Source organism: Spea bombifrons, chromosome 3, assembly GCF_027358695.1.
Source record: "Spea bombifrons isolate aSpeBom1 chromosome 3, aSpeBom1.2.pri, whole genome shotgun sequence".
Classification (NCBI taxonomy): Eukaryota; Metazoa; Chordata; class Amphibia; order Anura; family Pelobatidae; genus Spea; species Spea bombifrons.
In genome coordinates, this window is record NC_071089.1 from 47,621,129 (window position 1) to 47,639,777 (window position 18,649).

Sequence of the window (18,649 nt, forward strand, 5' to 3'; positions counted from 1 at the left end):
CCCAACAGAGGAACCTATTGAAGAATCCACTTTAATGAATTTAAGTATTTAATTTCCGCACATATCGTGGTGTCGTTTGTAAATTTTGCGCAGCACTTTATTTCTTTTTTTTGTGTATTATCTTTTACACACTTGTGGTCAGTGTGTTGGTTCTGCAGCACCAAGGTATTATACTTGTTTAAGTTGTGTCATTACACCAGATATCTGGCATTTTTATTTTAAGCGCTGAATATCACTCTTTTTCTTTTCACTATAAACTAATATTATACATAAAATGTTTACTTATATATACGTGCTAAATTTGATTTTGTAAACTGGAGTACATAAAAAGCTTATATTTGTTTTGTAATTCACTCTTTTATTACATGTACATATTTTTCCTAATCACATTTATACATTTCTAATTCAGACTCTTACTATCATAACATCCTATATTTTATAGAAATGAGTTTGCAGTAACTAATGAACCTATTCACAAATACATTTATACATATTTAATTCTTTAAGTATATGCAATCACATGTAATGTCATAACCATTATATTAGTGTTAGTATTTTTGTTAGATGCTCAATACTGAGGAAAAGTGGGATCAATTTTTTTAGCCCATGCCATCAATCCACCCTGCACATCTTTTGCTATAATCAAATCTACTTCTTTTCCAGACAACTCTTTTAATACTTTCACAGCCTTTTGAGAATCGTTTCCATGTTTGCAAATCACCACCACTGCAACAAAAGACATAGTTTAGATTAATTGTTGATTGCAGTCAACACAGAGTTATTTTATCTAATCAAGTTTGAACAGCTTTGCTGATGCTGGACAGTGCTAGCATCTCTAAATATGACATAACTAACATCATAACCAAAGTACTTGTTGGACATCTGTCCGTGTCACGACACTCATTGATCATTTTGATTTTTGACTCAATTATTTTACTGCCACTGATTGACAGTTTAAACAGCCATTTAGTGGCAGGAAAATTTAGATCAAGGAGGAAATTCTATGTCGTGCTTTATTGATTTTTTTGCGTTTTGGAATAATGCATGTACTCTGTAGTGTGCATTCTTATATAATAGGGGTGCCTGGGAAATTACAGGTTGGTAAAAAGCATAACTCAGTATCAAATATATTTCAACAGTGTATTGGTCTGTGCCGTAATATAAGTCAAGTAAATAAAAAAAAATAAAAAAAAATAAATAAATAATCAAGAGAGAAAAACATGTAATAGAGTAACTGCTGCAATACTACCAGTTGGTAGTGTTCCCTAACTACCAAAAAGAAGAATATACAAAATCTATTCTGGTGTATGCGCTAGCTCCAAAACAAATAAATAGTAGACGTGTGCATTCGTATTCGGAAGAACATGAAAATGAACACGAATAGTGCGTTTTCTTTGTTCAAACCAAATACCGAATAAACTAATATGACGGTGATTAAAGGTACACGAAGACGAAGAAGCACAACACCAAGAATCTTCGTATTCATCTTTAATCGTTAATATCTCCTACCTAATTGCCCTGGTCCCTTCCCACTGTGTCTAGCCTACCTTCTCTCTAAGCAGCATTGCAGGGGTTAACGGGAACAGGAATCCGTAGGATTTAAAAGTCCGTACAAGCAACTCTATTGGTCGCTGGCAGGGGCCTCCACTGGCACCTACCAGTGAAGGGCAGAGGAGCTCAGACAGAGGATCCTGTCAGGGTACCAGTGAATCAGGACGGAGGCAAAAAGGTACTGGTCAAAATGTTTATTAAAATAAAATAATAACAAGAATCCAAAACATAAGACAAGCGGGTGGTCGTAGAACAAGCCAAGGTCAGGAGCCAGAACGGGTAGTCATACGAGCTAAGGTCAGGAGTCCAGAAATCCACGTAGTCCAAAAGCAGGCAGGAGTCAGCACCAGAATGGGAGTCAGACAGGCCGGGTCATACACAAGAATCAAACACTGGAAGGAAGCACGCGCTCACAGGTCCGGAACCACGAAAGGGCAACCAGCAACTGAACTAGCTGGTTAATATAGTCACAGCCTGCAGGAAGAGGAGGGGTTAACTTGGACATAAAGTTGGAAGAGGAAGGGGGCGCGGCCTAACAAACAGAGAGCCATGAGGAGGAAAGCCAGTGCAGGTAGGCCGAAACCCTGACAGTACCCCTCCCCCGGGGGGAGGGACCAGGTTTAGAGGGGAAATGCGCATGAAAGGCTCGTACCAGTCTAGGGGCATGAACATCCTGGGCAGGTACCCAAGATCGTTCCTCAGGTCCATATCCTTTCCAATGAACTAAATACTGCAGGCGACCCCTGGACACACGAGAATCGATGATAGACTGAACTTCATATTCATCATGACCATCAACCGGAATCGGGCGAGGGCGAGGAGCTGAAGCAGTGAATCGGTTGCAAACAAGTGGTTTCAGCAGCGAGACATGGAAGACATTCGGAATACGCATGTTGGGAGGAAGATCTAAGGCATAAGCCACCGGATTAACCTTACGCAGAATACGGTAGGGACCCACAAAACGAGGGGCCAGTTTGTGAGAGGGAACCCGGAGGTTCAGATTGCGAGAGGATAACCAAACCCTCTCCCCGACCTGGTAGGAAGGAGCCGGAAGCCGTTTGCGGTCAGCCTGGAGCTTGTACCGTCGTGCTGATAACTGGAGTGAGTCCTTGACCCGTGCCCACATGGATCGGAGTTTGCGTAGACGGTCCTCGAGAGCAGGGATGCTCTGGGGTGGAAAGCTATCGGGTAGCATGGCAGGTTGCATCCCGTAGTTTACCAGGAAAGGCGAGAGACCAGAGGCGGTGGATACATGGCTATTATGAGCAAACTCCGCCCAAGGCAACAGGTCAGACCAGTTGCTCTGATGATCCGAAATGTAACAACGAAGGTACTGCTCCAAGCCCTGGTTCGAGCGCTCTGCGGCTCCGTTAGATTGTGGGTGGTAGGCCGAGGAAAAGGAATGGCGTATCCCCAACTGGAGACAAAAGGCACGCCAAAAACGAGACACAAACTGACTCCCTCTATACGAGACTATTTCTTTAGGTATTCCGTGCAGCCTAAAGATCTCCCTCGTAAAGACGTTTGCCAATTCTTGCGCAGACGGGAGTTTCTTAAGTGGGATACAGTGGCACATCTTGGAGAACCGATCCACTACCATCAGAATGACAGTATTGTTCTGGGAGGGAGGGAGTTCCACAATGAAGTCCATGGAAATGTGTGTCCAGGGTCTTTCGCCATTGGGAATAGGTTGCAGTAAACCCACAGGAAGATCCCTGAGATCTTTACTTTGAGCACAGGTCTGGCAGGAGGCAACAAATTCCTTAATATCATTACGGATCTTGGGCCACCAGAACTGACGGGTCATACCCCAAATCATTTGATTCTTACCAGGGTGGCCCGCGGCCTTAGAACAATGGTAAGTGCGCAACAAGGAATGTCGGAGGGGAACAGGTACGTAGCACTTGCCAGGCGGTGTGCACGGTGGAGCCTGATTTTGTGCAGCCAGGATTTTCTCCCCCAATGGGGAGGTCAGACTGGTACGGATGCTTGCCAGGATGCGATCGGGAGGAATAATCGGTGTCGGAGGCACTTCTTCTCTGGAAGAGGAAGTGAATTGTCGAGATAAAGCATCCGCACGTACGTTTTTCGAGCCCGGGAGGTAAGATACCAGAAAATTAAACCTGGAAAGGAATAAGGCCCACCGAGCTTGCCGAGGAGTCAATCTTTTGGCCTCGGAGAGGTAGGTCAAATTCTTGTTATCTGTTAAAATCAAAACAGGTGTCGTGGTCCCCTCAAGGAGATGACGCCATTCCTTGAGTGCCAGAATTATAGCCAGAAGTTCCCTATCACCAATCTCGTAGTTGCATTCGGCTGGAAAGAGTTTTTTTGAGAAGAAGCCACACGGGTGTAGCGGGCCTTCAGGTTTAGGACGTTGAGACAGAAGGGCGCCTACTCCTGTCTCAGACGCATCTACCTCCAGGATGAATGGTAGTGTCGGGTCTGGGTGGACCAAGACGGGAGCGGACGCGAATGCTTTTTTCAAATCCTCAAACGCCTGAATCGCAACCAGAGGCCATCGTAAAGGATCACCATCTTTTCGGGTGAGGTCAGTAATGGGTTTGACTAAATCAGAGAAGTTGCGTATGAATTTGCGGTAATAATTAGCAAAACCGAGGAAGCGTAGGACAGACCGAAGACCAACAGGACGAGGCCAATCAAGTACCGCAGAAACCTTCTGAGGGTCCATAGAAAAGCCCTTATCAGAAATAATATAGCCCAAAAATGTAACCTGGTTTTTATGGAACTCGCATTTCTCCAACTTACAGTATAAACCATTCTCTCTAAGGCGTTGGAGCACACGTTTGACGTCACTGATATGGGTCTCGAGAGAAGGCGAGTGTATGAGTATATCGTCAAGGTATACAACAACACACTCCTGTAGCATATCTCTGAGTACGTCATTGATAAACTCCTGGAAGACAGCAGGGGCATTGCATAAGCCAAAAGGCATAACCAGATATTCATAGTGCTGTCTTCCATTCGTGTCCTTGCTTAATGCGTACCAAATTGTAGGCCCCACGTAAATCCAACTTGGTGAACAGCTTGGCCCCTTTTAACCGATCAAAAAGCTCAGTGATCAACGGTATTGGATATGCAATTTTGATCGTAATTTTATTCAGACCTCTGTAATCAATACAGGGCCTAAGTTCACCCCCCTTCTTTTTTACAAAGAAAAAGCCGGCACCAGCGGGGGAAGTGGATTTACATATAAATCCCCTAGCCAGGGCATCGGAAACATAATCCTCCATAGCCTTATTCTCAGCAACTGACAACGGGTCGACTCGACCACGAGGAGGAGCAGCGCCTGGCTGGAGTTCTATGGCGCAATCATAGGACCTATGGGGAGGTAGGGAACCAGCCCGAACTTTGTCAAAGACATCAGCATAGTCCTTGTATCCTTGTGGCAACACTGGGGTAGCATCAGTACAAAGGACCTTGATAACTTTGCAAAGACACTCCTTTTGGCAAGAAGGCGACCAGGCTAACACCTCAGACTGCCGCCAGTCGAGGGTAAGATTATGTTTTTGTAACCACGGATAGCCCAACACCACAGGAAAGTAAGGAGAGGAGATCATCTGGAACTGGATCTTCTCCTGATGGAGAGCCCCGATGGACATGGAGAGAGGAATAGTCTCCTTGGTAATGAGCGAAGGCTGCAGGGGCCTACCATCAATAGCCTGGACGGCCAAGGGCTTCTCCCTGTTAATAACAGGTATACAATGGTTAGCCACAAAGGAGGTGTCAATAAAGGCATCGGCAGCACCTGAGTCTATGAGCGCTTTGGTAACAATCGAAGCCACTGGCCATGACAAAACAACCGTAACTAGAGGCTTGTTTTTGAAGATGTTAGGGGACCGGGTAAGCCCACCTAGAGTATGTCCCCGACCGGACCCTAGGTACGAGCGTTTCCCGGGGCGAGTTGGGCAGGAACGTAGCAAATGCCCACTTTGGCCACAGTAAAGACATAGGCCCTCCCTCCTACGGTACGCTCTCACGGCCTCAGAGAGCCGGGTAGCTCCCAACTGCATGGGCTCAACGCCCTCCGGCAGGACATCCACAGGAGGCGCGGTAGGAGAGGGAGGAACGGGTGGGTTCAAAAAGGTTGGCGCCAACCTAAAAGGATGCCTCCTCAGGCGTTCCTTGAAAGAGGGTCTCTCCCTAAGCCTTGTATCAATAAGGGTCAGGAAGGTGATTAAGGCTTCGAGGTCAGTAGGGAGATCCTTAGCTGCTACTTCATCCTTTATGGAATCGCTCAGACCATGGAAGAAAGCAGCCACTAGAGCCTCATTGTTCCACCCGACCTCTGCTGCCCAGGTACGGAACTCAATCGCATAATCAGACAGTCCTATTCCCCTGGCGAATGGACATAAGGTGTTTGGCAGCAGAGGTAGCGCGGGCCGGAATGTCGAAGACTCTACGGAAATAAACCACAAACTCTGCATAATTTTGCACAACAGGCCGATTCGCCTCCCAAAGTGGATTAGCCCATGCTAGAGCTTTGTCGGTTAGTAGTGAGATCAGGAAACCAACCCTGGCCCGCTCGGTCGAAAAAACCTCAGGCACCAATTCGAGATATATGCCAACCTGGTTCAAAAAGCCACGGCACTGGGTGGGGTCCCCTCCATAGCGTTGGGGCAGAGGAGCAGTACCACTCATGCCTCTGGGAGCCAGTGGTTCAGCTGCAACAGCTGGTGCAGGAACAACATAAGGAGCCGGAGCTATAGGTCGTGCAGGTGGTGGTTCCAAATGCACCGTAAGGTTAAGGAGTGTCTGTACTGCAGCAGCCAACTGGTCCAACCTGTGATCCTGTTGGTCCAACCGGGTGAAGACTGTAGGAACAGGAAGAGCACCAGTACCATCAGGATTCATGGCCCTTTCGTAATGTCAGGGTACCAGTGAATCAGGATGGAGGCAAAAAGGTACTGGTCAAAATGTTTATTAAAATAAAATAATAACAAGAATCCAAAACATAAGACAAGCGGGTGGTCGTAGAACAAGCCAAGGTCAGGAGACAGAACGGGTAGTCATATGAGCCAAGGTCAGGAGTCCAGAAATCCACGTAGTCCAAAAGCAGGCAGGAGTCAGCACCAGAATGGGAATCAGACAGGCCTGGTCATATACAAGAATCAAACACTGGAAGGAAGCACGCGCTCACAGGTCCGGAAACACGAAAGGGCAACCAGCAACTGAACTAGCTGGTTAATATAGTCACAGCCTGCAGGAAGAGGAGGGGTTAACTTGGACATAAAGTTGGAAGAGGAAGGGGGCGCGGCCTAACAGAGAGCCATGAGGAGGAAAGACAGTGCAGGTAGGCCGAAACCCTGACAGATCCCAGGCCAAGTACAGGACAAACAGGGCGCCAGGATTTTAAAAGTCCGTATGAGCGACCCTATTGGTCGCCAGCACTGAGCTTCCCCCTGTCGGCGACCAATAGAGTTGTCTGTACAGACCTTTAACTACTGATACCGAAACTTGTTTTGGCGTCAGAAGCATGTGTGACTCTATTGGTCCCTGGCAGGGAGCCCCTGCCGGTGACCAAAAGAGTTGTTCGTATGGGCCTTTAACGCCTGGAGCAGGGATACCAACAGTCTCTCCAGTACAAGTTGCTCCGAGCTGTAACTGGCAAAGAACAGGGCAATGTACAGGTTGGAGCAACTTGGCCTGGGGAGACTAATGGCTACAGCGTCAAGAATTAAAGGTCCATAAGAGCAACTGCCCTTCATTCGTAGATGGCAGAGGAGCCGCCTGTCAGTGACCAATAGAGTTGCTCTTACAGACTTTTAAAATTGTTTTACTGGGTATTAACCCCTGCCAAAACAAACGGAAAAAAATGAAGAAAAAAACTGAACACAAAGAATGTACACAAATATACGCCCGAAAAGAACATGAGAACGGGCAAATATTCGAAACAGGCCTTAAAGGCCTTGAGGGCGAAATGCATCAGGTCACTGACATTTGTGCATTTGTTTTGCATATTGATTGTATATTATAATCAATTGTTTTTTATATGTTCAATTATGTACTTTAAATATTGATGCAATAAGCATCTATTAAATATATTTTTATATAACCTATTTGTTTTGGCACTAGCGCATACACCAGAATATATTTAGTATCAAATATTTAAACAAAAAAAAACTAATATAAATAAAATACTTTTCAGCATTCATTACAGTTTTTCTTGGAAACATTCACAAACCTGTTTTGGCGGTCTGATTTTCAATGCACTTTATTTCGGCCAATTTAGTGCTCAGGTAATGTATCCATAATTCATTTTTCTGTTCCAAGTGGGTCAATGATATATCTTGAGGTATTTATAGCAAGAAAACTCATTCAGTAAAGTGTGAATTTGCCTTATAACACACAAGGAGTAAAAACAGTACGGAGGTTTAGGACATTAGAAAATGTACAGGACAACTTAGTGTTTACCAACTAGGTACACTTTGCTAGTGGATGCAAGAAATCCATGAATAGTCCTGAGACAAGCCTGGTTAAAGGGAAGCTTTAGCCATCATGTGTATTTAAATGCATATGATAGCTGAGAGTTTCATTTCGATTTATTTAGTATCCCTTTTTACAAATGCATGGGGGGTTCTGCAGAATCCCCATATGCATTTGCCCCTTTGTGCACCCCCAGCTATTTTCTAAGCAAGAGATGTATTGGGGCGAACACTTACTGCCAAAATTTACAGAAATCGCTTCCACCAATTTATGCAGCTTCTAGCTAAGTGTTTTTATTTTTTTTCATTTCAAAATTGTCTGTTAGGGACATCAAAGTGTGTTCTTATACCCCTCAAATTGAAATACAGAAAAGGATACTAGTAGAGTGCGGCAAATGACAAATATCCACTTCAACCTGTGGTCGAACGTCAATGAGAACATGAGGAACACCATCATCCAAAAATTTCTTATAGTCCTGAATACGTATAAAGAATCATGAAAATGGATTAACCCACTAATAAAACAAACTTATATGGAAAATAAATAACTGATGTGGCAGAGACATAATTATTCACCTCTTTAGAGGTGTATCCATCAATGAAGGAGTTTGCAGGAGAACATATAGACAGCCTGGCTTCTTTATGCTTTAAAATTAGGGATCATCAGATACTAATACATTTTTATTTTTAAGTACATGGGTTAAAAGAGTTATTTGTCATTGATATATTAAGTTAAGGCTTGTGAGGGTTTATTTACTGAATAAATATCCATGAAAGCCTCTAAACAAACTAAGTGAAATGGCAGACAGAATAATGATTTAAATTAAAATGCATCCAGAATCCTGTTTGTTATAAGATGACAAAAACACTTTTTACGTAGTTTTTTAAAAAAAATATAATTACAATAATCCCCAATGTGCAAAAGTCTAAGGTGGTAAATAGAGGGAGCTTGCATTGTCCATCAGTTCAAGTTAAAACATATGCAGGTTTATTCGTTAGAGCAGGGGTGTCTAAGTTTTTTCTGCAGAGGGCCACTTCATCAGAAAGAGAGAATATGGCCTTTTAGCTTTATAATGCATTTTAATACAGGGTTAATTTGGCGATAATGAAAAAAGCAGTGGAAAAGTTTTTTGATCAATTTTTATATGTCATTTAAAACAAGTTTAGCCAAATAAAACTGCACAAAGCTGGAGCACACTGTGGGTAGAAGCTGGATTTAAGCTGGCTGATGCACACTGGAGGCATGGCCGGATTAAGAGCATCATGGGCCTGGTGCTGAGGATTTTGGTGGCCATTTTATGGAAATAAATAAAATAGACAGAATCTTAAGTCATTGGCATCGATGTATAATGCATAAAGATAACATCAGTGCGAAGCAGATAATACAAGATAGAATCTTATGTGATGGGACTGGGAGTAATCAGTACACTAAAAAAAAATCATACAGAGGATGCCTGAAGCCACAATTTAGTGCCACTGATCCTTTTTAATAAAATATGCAGACACACACACACCAGGACAGGCTCTGCCACACCGACTCCCAGACACACACGCCAGGACAGGCTCAGCCACACCGACACCCAAACACACACACCAGGACAGGCTCTGCCGCACCGGAACCCAAACACCCTGACACACACACGAGGAAAGGTTCTGCCACACCCACTCCCAGACACACACGCCAGGACAGGCTCAGCCACACCGACACCCAAACACACACACCAGGACAGGCTCTGCCGCACCGAAACCTAAACACACACACACACAGAAAGGCTCTGCCACAACAACACCCTGACACACACACAAGGCAAGGTTCTGCCACACCGACTCCCAGACACACACACCAGGACAGGCTCTGTCACACAGACACCCACACACACACCAGGACAGGCTCTGCCACACACACACCGATTCAAAAAAGACTTCCATCTAGGGGCGTTTGTAACCACCGATCTCAGTAACTCAAAAAAAACAAAAAACGACATATACGGAATGATCGTGTAATACGGTCAACAACTCAAAAATTTTGGATTAACTTCGGATTAACTGGCACACACACCAAGGAGTTTGCTTTTGGAGGCCTGAATGACTCATACATATTGTCAGTGCAATTATTGGCGTTTATTCTGAAGTTCTTGAGTTGTTGGCCGTATTACACTATCATTCCATATATGTAACTTTTTTTTTTTTTGAGTTACTGAGATCGGTGGTTACAAGCGCCCCTAGAAGTCTTTTTTGGATTGGTTTTTCAACACTTCATGTTTTTAGGGTTGCGGCTGTACACTCGGTCAAAGAAAAGGAAAGTATTTCTTTTATTTCAACACCCCTTTTTTCCTCACATTTATTTTTGACACTGGGTTTCATTCTTTCACTTTCTGCCATGCACACACCAGGACAGGCTCTGCCACACCGACACCCAGACACACACCAGGACAGGCTCTGCCACACCGACACCCAGGAGGACAGGCTCTGCCACACCGACACCCAGACACACACACAAGGACAGACTCTGCCACACCGACACCCAGACACACACCAGGACATGCTCTGCAACACACCGCCGACACCCAGACACACACACACCAGGAATGCGAACAACGCAGAGGGAAGCAGCTGCCACCGCTGAAGTCTGAGAGGCACAGAGAGCTGCAAAGCAGGTAAGGGTATAGGGAAGGGTGTATGAATGAGTATGTGTGATTGAGGGAATGAAGCTGTGAAAAAATGAATGAGTATATGAATGCGTGTGATAGATGTGGGGGGCATGGCACAGGGAGGCTGTAAGTGATGTGCAGACTCAATATTGCTGGCAGCATCAATGCACAAGTGGGGCAGCTAGCCAGGTTTCTGCATGTACTGGCTGGCTTGGCATGCATGTACGTGGTAGTGTTAACTTGCTGTTCAACAGCGGCATTGCACTCCAAACCAATTCTGGTGTAGCCTGGTGCTAGGTAACAAGGCAAAGTAATATACACAGTCTATGGATAGTTACCAGCACTCTAGGTATTTTTCAAATAAATACAGATTCTGTATAATATATATATATATATATATATATTATATTTATATATTTGTTGCCAACTTTATTAGGGTAAGAAGCGCAGACAGTTTTTGTTTTTTATATATATATATAAATGTTTATGAGCAAGTCCTACAATTAGTGCTATATCTTCCCAAAAAATTCCCACATGGAAAGAGTTAAAATATTGGTATTATAAATGCCCATAGGGTACCTAGTTTTAAAAAATGTATGATTTGATTGGGTAAATTGAATTGGCCGGCTTCAGAGATGTCCTAAATATGGGACGTGGGCACAGACTGACCAGATGTCTATACGGCAAAAAAATACACACCTCACAAAGGTGGTCTTTTACCTCCCAAATAACCCAATAAACCAATGCATGTGGGGTATCACTGCGCTCAGGAGATGTTGCTGAACATATTAGGGTGTTTGACCGGGACATACACCAGGAGTGGTAAATTTATACCCGGAGTACGTGTGTGAGAAAAAATACAAAAAAATTTTGACTACCATAAAGTTTGACAAAGGCTAGTGGTAGATTTAGTGCATAGAAAGCGTTAAAATACCAGTATTTGAAATACCTTGGGTTGTCTAGTTTTTTTAAACATATGGTTTGATGGGGTAAATTGCATTGGCCGGCCTCAAAGATACCTGAAATAGCACATGGGGCAGAATGACCAGATTTGGGGAAAAATGGTTTTGAAATGGCAAAACCCTGCTGGTACTTATTGCCCCATAACGTGCAGCAAAAAGCAAAAAAAAAAAAAAACATAAAAACATTGGGTATTTCTAAACTCAGGACAAATAGAATATATTTAGCAGGTTTTTTTCATTCATTTTTTGCAGATCAGTAGAAGATTTTTCAAAGAAAAGTGAGGAAAAAGTCATTTTTTTCACAAAAAAATCACCATATTTTATCTTTTTTTTTATAGTAAATTAGATATGATAAAAATAATGGTATCTAAAGAAAGCCCTGTTTGTACTGAAAAAAAACCAATATATAATGTGTGGGTACACAAAACGAGAAAGAAGAAAATTACAGCTAAACAGCAACACTGAAAAATGTTAAGAGCCATTGTCCCAAAATGTACTACGAGTAAGAAACAGTCGTGTCATTAAGGGGTTAAAAGTAAGTAACACCAAAATTGGAGAAAAAATACAGTAATATTAATTTATATACGATTAGCAGCAATCACACTCCTATCATGCCCAGGCAATCAGTACATGTTGGCCTGAGATTGCTGTTAATTTTGCTTTATTTTTGTTTCGGTCCAGATTTTTCATTTCGGTGCATCCCTAGAATAAATAAAACTATTTAATTTTTACTTATCCAGAATCCTAAATTTGTAGTTACTTCAGAGGACAAAACTTTCTAGGCCCCGAAATCAGTGAGAGGAAAAGTAAAGGTTTTATGTCACTTACTTTATTTCAGTCTGCATATCTTACTAAAGACCCACGCACATATATATTTCTGATGAGGTGGTCCACTGCAGAAAAATCTTGGACACTGTCACGTTCTGCCCAGGCTGCGGAGCTGCATATCTGTCCTGCTTTAGTTTCCCTGTTTTGCTTTGATCCATTCCTGGATTTCCTTTTGCTTTGTTCTATTTTCCATTCCTTGCTTCTGCTCCGGCTCTTTGCTTCAGCTCTGCTTCCTTTATTAGGTGTGCCCCACCTGTGTGTTCTGTTTGTATCAGTCTGTAGTCTGCAGTCTAAGGTATGTCTCAGTGCTGTGTGTTTGGTTTACACGTGTGGTTTGTTTTGTATCTTTGTCAGCAGGGATTAGCGTTAGGACCCACCGTCATTGGAGTACTTTGGCGTAGTGGTGGGCTAAGCATACTATGGCCATATCATGTGACGGAATCTCCAATAGTTATCTTGTAGTCCTAGGCTAGTTTCTGTATTCATGTTTGTCTGTCTTTTATGTACCTTTGCCCTTCTTCCTTGAATCATCTGAGGATTCCGGTTCCTCTCTCCTCTCCCCATGTCCCAGTTAAGATTTCCTATCCTTGCTTAAAGGAAGAAGCGTCCGAGGGTTCCGGCTCCTCACTCCTTCCCCTGTGTTCCTTGCCTTCTTCCCTGTCCTTTGTTGTGCCCTGTAACATGTATGTCTTGTCTGGTTATGTTTATTCCTTGTCTTGTGCCTGTTTATACCTTGCGCTATTCATGTCATGTTTCTAGCCACTTCTCGTGTATATCTTATATCATGTTTCTTGCCTGGTCTCCCTTTCCCTTGCTTGTTATGTATCTGCTATATTAACCTTTGCCTAGCTTCCATTCTCCCAGCCTGCAGCATCCTGCACGTGATTCATGTGTTATGCTTTATGCCTGCTCCACGGTGCCTGCAGGATATATCTTCGCTTTGTTCTGTACTACATCCGCTGCCATATCAGGGCGCTGGTGTTTGGCTGCATTTCCCTAGGTGATCATCACCTGGGCGAGTGTGGTCACCCTGCAACCAGGCCCTGCCCAGACTCCACTACTGCATCGTGACTCCTGCATACAACCATCGGGCGCGCTGGGTCCTCCCAGTCATCAGCTTGGACCCAGTCCGTGACAGACACCCCCTGATCTAGAGTCACCAGGGATTGCAGGGTAACAATTGGTTCTACTTACCGAGAACTTCTTTTCCCTGCGAATCCCCAGTCACATGTTTAGCCCCCGAACTAATTTTGTTTAACTTTGTTTAATAAAACATTTCTGTGAAGTCACTATTTCTTCCTGAGTGGTCTATGTTCTTCACGTACTCTGGATAGAAGATACTAGTTTGCGCAGTATTTCCAGGGGTGCTGTGTGGATAACATTCAACAACTTGGGCAGAGATGTTGTGCTGTTAAGTTGTGTTAAATCCTATCAAGCGGCAGTAAAAAAATTTCAGCCGTTTGCAGTGAACAAATCAAACAAAACCAATTGAAATAGCTCAGCACAACAAGCTTCATTCTTTTGACTGCATATTTCTATGCAGTCCAACGTTATACTCAGCAAACACCTAGGCAGTTCAGGTATTTCACGTGTTCCAGCTCAAGCACACCTGGTGCAACTAATTAAGCCCTTGATTAGTTGCATCAGGTGTGCTTGAAACAACATCTGTTCTGCATATTTGTACTGTTCTGAGGTATTCTATTCAGGGGGTTGAAAAATCTTGAGGTTGGAGAAGTTGCAAACCAATACATTATGTAAAGAGGGCCTTGTTCCAAAGCTTTCAATATTAGTATATTGAAAACTTAATGAGTTTAGGTGTTTCAGTCACACCCATTGCTAAAAGATGTATAAAATCAAACACATAAGCATGTCCAGGCCCGGACTGGGACAAAAAATAGGCCCGGGCATTTAAGCCTGAGCAGCCCATATTTATTTATTTATTTATTTATTTATTGTTAAAGCCCACCGTTCATGTACCATCTTTGCATTTAATCATTCACACAAATCATTAACACTTTCATTAATGCAGTCTCACAAATCATTCAAGCAATTCATCCACACATGAATTCATTAATTGTCATACGCATTCACACAATTCATCCACACATTTATTCATTCATTCTCATACGCATTCACACTACCCCCTCTCATCATCTTATCTGCCCCTTCTCACTATGTTCCCCCTTTTCACTATGTAACCCCCTTCCCCACTTATCAATATGTACCGCCTCTATCTTTCCCCTCTCCCCCTTTCTCACTACCTAACCCCCCTCTTGCCCCTTCTCACTGCAGCCCCCTCCCTCACCCTACTTACCTTGTTGCCAGAGCAAGCAGCAACTGCGACTGCGCCTGTGGCAGGGCAGGATTGACTTAGGGGCTGATGGAGCTGCAGCTCCAGGCTAGTACCTTTAAAATATGGCCGCATTAAGGCAGAGCCCCTTAAGCCCGCCGCAACTGCAACCGGGTCCGCCACTCTAAGGCAGAGCCGGCCTTAGGTGTTCTGGCGCCCTGTGCGGACTACTCCTCTGGTGCCCCCCCATCCCAAAAAAAGAAAGGAATAAAAACTTGTAACAAAACTCCCCTTTCTCACTATCTATCCCCCTGTATCACTATCTACCACCTCTGCCTCTTCTCACTGTTATCATTATATACTGAGGCAGACATTGACGGTGGTACAGCATAATACTTATCACTATATACTGAGGCAGAAATTGACGGTGGTACAGCATAACACCTACCACTATATACTGAGGCAGACAATGACGGTGGTACAGCATAACACCTATCACTATATACTGAGGCACACATTGACAGTGGTACAGCGTAATCCCTTTCACTATACATTGAGCCAGACATTGACAATAGTGCAGCATAACACCAATCACTATATACTACGCCAAACATTGATGTGGTGTAGGCCTACCACTTCATTGTCTGGCTTAGTAGTAGGGATGCACCGAAACGAATTCTGGACTGAAACCGAAAATGCAGCATTTACCTGACCTCCCCACACCATAAAAAAATCTAACACTTTTATTTAAAGTAAGTAACACACCAAAATAGGACAAAACAATTAAAAAACAATATTATATGTATATATATATGATTGTTAACAGCAATCACATTCCTATCATGCCCAGGCATACCCAGATTCCAGGATGTACTCGCAGACTTGGCATGATAGGAGTATGATTGCCCTATCTACCCCTTCTCACTCCCTTCTGCCCCATCTACCCCTTCTCACTCCCTTCTCCCCTATCTACCCCTTCTCACTCCCTTCTCCCTTTCTACCCTCTTTCCCCCGTCTCACACCCTTTTCCCTATCTACCCCCTCCTAACTATCTACCCTCTCCCTCTTTGAAGTTCACTTACCTTTCAGGAGTCCTGCGGTGGGGGTGCAAGGCCTCTGCCTCCCAGCTCTGCCACTGTATGGAACATTATAGAGTGATGGGAGTTATGATGTACTTTTAGAGCATAATTAGATCATGAAAAAGACATTGGAAATGGTACAGCATAACACCCATCACTCTCACACACTTACCAATCCACACATATATACCAATCCACACGTATACAATCCACACCTATACCAATCCACACATATATACCAATCCACACGTATGCCAATCCACACGTATGCCAATCCACACGTATACCAATTCACACATATATACCAATCCAGACATATATACCAATCCACACATATATACCAATCCACACATATATACCAATCCACACATATATACCAATCCACACATATATACCAATCCACACATACACCAATCCACACATATATACCAATCCACACATATATACCAATCCACACATATATACTAATCCACTCTCACTGAATATTTTCCTACCTTTCCTCTTTTCTCCTTACAGCTCCTTTTCCTCCTCTTAGCTTCTCTTCTTCAGTTCTTCTGTCTTCTCTGTCTTCTTCCGGTTCAGAGGGCAACAGCTGCTGTGCGCCGGGGTTTGTTGTCAGATCCCGGCGCACAGCAGCTGTTGCCGTGCAGATCACAAGGGAGCGGTATCGGAGGTCTTTAACAGACCTCCGGCTCCCTTGAGTGATTTTAAGCCGGGTTGAACCCGGCTTAAAATCACTCAAGGGAACCGGAGGTTGAACCCGGCTTAAAATCACTCAAGGGAACCGGAGGTCTGTTAAAGACCTCCGATACCGCTCCCTTGCGAACCTGCTCCTCCAGCGGCGGACATTACTGTCCGTCTCTGGAGGGGTGCCGGGTGCTGCAAGTTGGCACCCCCTGATGAGCGGCACCCGGTGCGGACCGCCCCCCGCCCCCTAGAGTGTGACGCCCCCTAGAGTGTGACGCCCTGTGCGGTCGCACACCCCAAAGGCCGGTCCTGCTCTAAGGGGCCGGGAAGCCCCCACCAGGGCCGGCCTTAGGGGTCTGCGGCCGCACAGGGTTTAAATTAAAACATCGGGGTTTTTTTTCAACTTTATTTAACATCCTCCATGTTAAATAAAGTTAAAAAAAACTTTAATTTAACATGGAGGATGTTAAATAAAGTAAAAAAACCCCCGATGTTTTAATTTATAGCCTGTGCGGCCGCAGACCCGTAAGGCCGGCCTTGGTGGGGACTTCCCGGCCCTTTAGAGTGGCGGACCCGGTAGGTAGGGTAGGGGCCTGGAGCTGCAGCTCCATCAGCCCCTAAGTCAATGCGGCCCTGCCGTGGCCCGGCCCACCGGGCAAATGCCCGGTGTGCCCGATGGCCAGTCCGGGCCTGAGCATGTCGTCTCTATAGATAAACATGGACCCATTCTGAAGAGCCCAGTGACTCTTAAAAAGTAAATGTTATAAGATTCCATCTTTCCCACTAGTCATTTTTTGAAATTTCTACCCGGCTAGATCTGCCCTGGTCCAGTAAGTGCTATTATTGTGAAGTGGAAGCATCTAGAAGTAACAACACTTCCAGCACACAGTGGTAGACCATACACAAACAGAGGGAGGAGGAATAATGGTTCAGGGTTTGGGCTAGGCCCCTTAGTTCCAGTGACGGTACTGTTAAGACTACAGCATAGATATACATTTTAGACAATTGTATGCTTCCAGCCTTGTAACACCAGGCTCTTTCCTGTTCCAGCAAAACTGTGCCCCTGTACACAAAGCAAGGTTCATAAAAAACAAGGTTTAAATAGTTTGGTGTGAAGGGACTCTTATTACAAAATATACACTAACACGCCCACTATCCTCACTACACTCAAACATTTTTTCTTAAGCTGGCACTATGAGGATGAAGTGGGAGGCATATGTGCTACGTTCTCCTATTTCCTCTCCAGCAGGCTCTGGCTAGCAGCGCTCCTAAATACATGCCACTGGTAAGCATTTACAAGCATTTTTTGTACTAAGCTGACTAAGCGTCAAAGGAAACAATATAGAATGATCCATTCACTTTAATAAGAACAGGCAAAAGGCAGCCAACACCTTTAACTGATAAAAAATACATTTGGGATACATTTCTTTGTTAGATTTAGTACCTACCTGAACTGTTAACCTTTCTTCATTGGGCAACAAGCTTAACATTCTACACTGTAATGTCAAATAGAAGAGATGTTTAAAATGAATGCTGATTTAAAGTTTGGTTATTAAATATTAAACATTTTGTCTGACCTTATCTGAAATTGATGAACCACAAAATGTCTCATAGTCTTCAAGAATGAGGGTCTCTGAATTGATACCACAAACACCACAATCAAGTTTTTTAGCACGAATCTTGATATTGCGAAATTGCCCGTCCAATGCATCATACAGCAACATTGTGCCACTGTATGAGGCTGTACATAAGTCAAGGACTTACACAAAAGCCACTGAAACATTTTTTTAAAAAAAAGTTAACATTTCAAGAGTTTTGGTTTTAAAAACAAAAATGTTTGCATTGACACCTCATTGATGTAGCCAAGCCCTTAACACTAACCAAGCTCTTGCGAGGTATTTTTTACAAGGCATAGTAAAGTTGGTAAGTTACTTGAAGTTTATTATGCTAATTTACTTACTGCAGTTGTTTGTGCTTCATTGTAACTTTCAGTTTGTATTTCCAAGCCCTGTTATAACCTTATTTGAACTCCTGTTGCTAACACCTGACGACATCTGAGCCTAATGATGGTTCCTGATTTTGTTGTGTTATCGATTACTGGTTGCTGACACTTGGCTAACGTCTTATCCCCATTACGGTTCCTCATTCCATTGCGTTA

At 43.7% G+C, this 18,649-nt stretch overlaps 1 protein-coding gene across 2 annotated transcripts in view; it reads right to left on the bottom strand.

Annotated features, from left to right (window-relative positions):
• Positions 1 to 332: 332 nt before the first annotated feature.
• The window catches only part of MOCS3 (molybdenum cofactor synthesis 3), a 77,489-nt gene continuing 59,172 nt past the window's right edge, over positions 333 to 18,649 (bottom strand). Inside the window, exons 9-13 of one of the 2 annotated variants that reach the window (XM_053461259.1) lie at positions 18,069 to 18,232; positions 17,940 to 17,987; positions 8,374 to 8,470; positions 7,754 to 7,858; positions 333 to 726 (exon numbers count right to left, since the gene is read on the bottom strand). In XM_053461259.1, coding sequence (XP_053317234.1) covers positions 569 to 726; positions 7,754 to 7,858; positions 8,374 to 8,470; positions 17,940 to 17,987; positions 18,069 to 18,232 — 572 coding nt within the window. In that variant the 3' untranslated portion in view covers positions 333 to 568. The remainder of the gene's footprint in view (positions 727 to 7,753; positions 7,859 to 8,373; positions 8,471 to 17,939; positions 17,988 to 18,068; positions 18,233 to 18,649) is intronic. The other variant, XM_053461260.1, reaches the window with a different exon arrangement.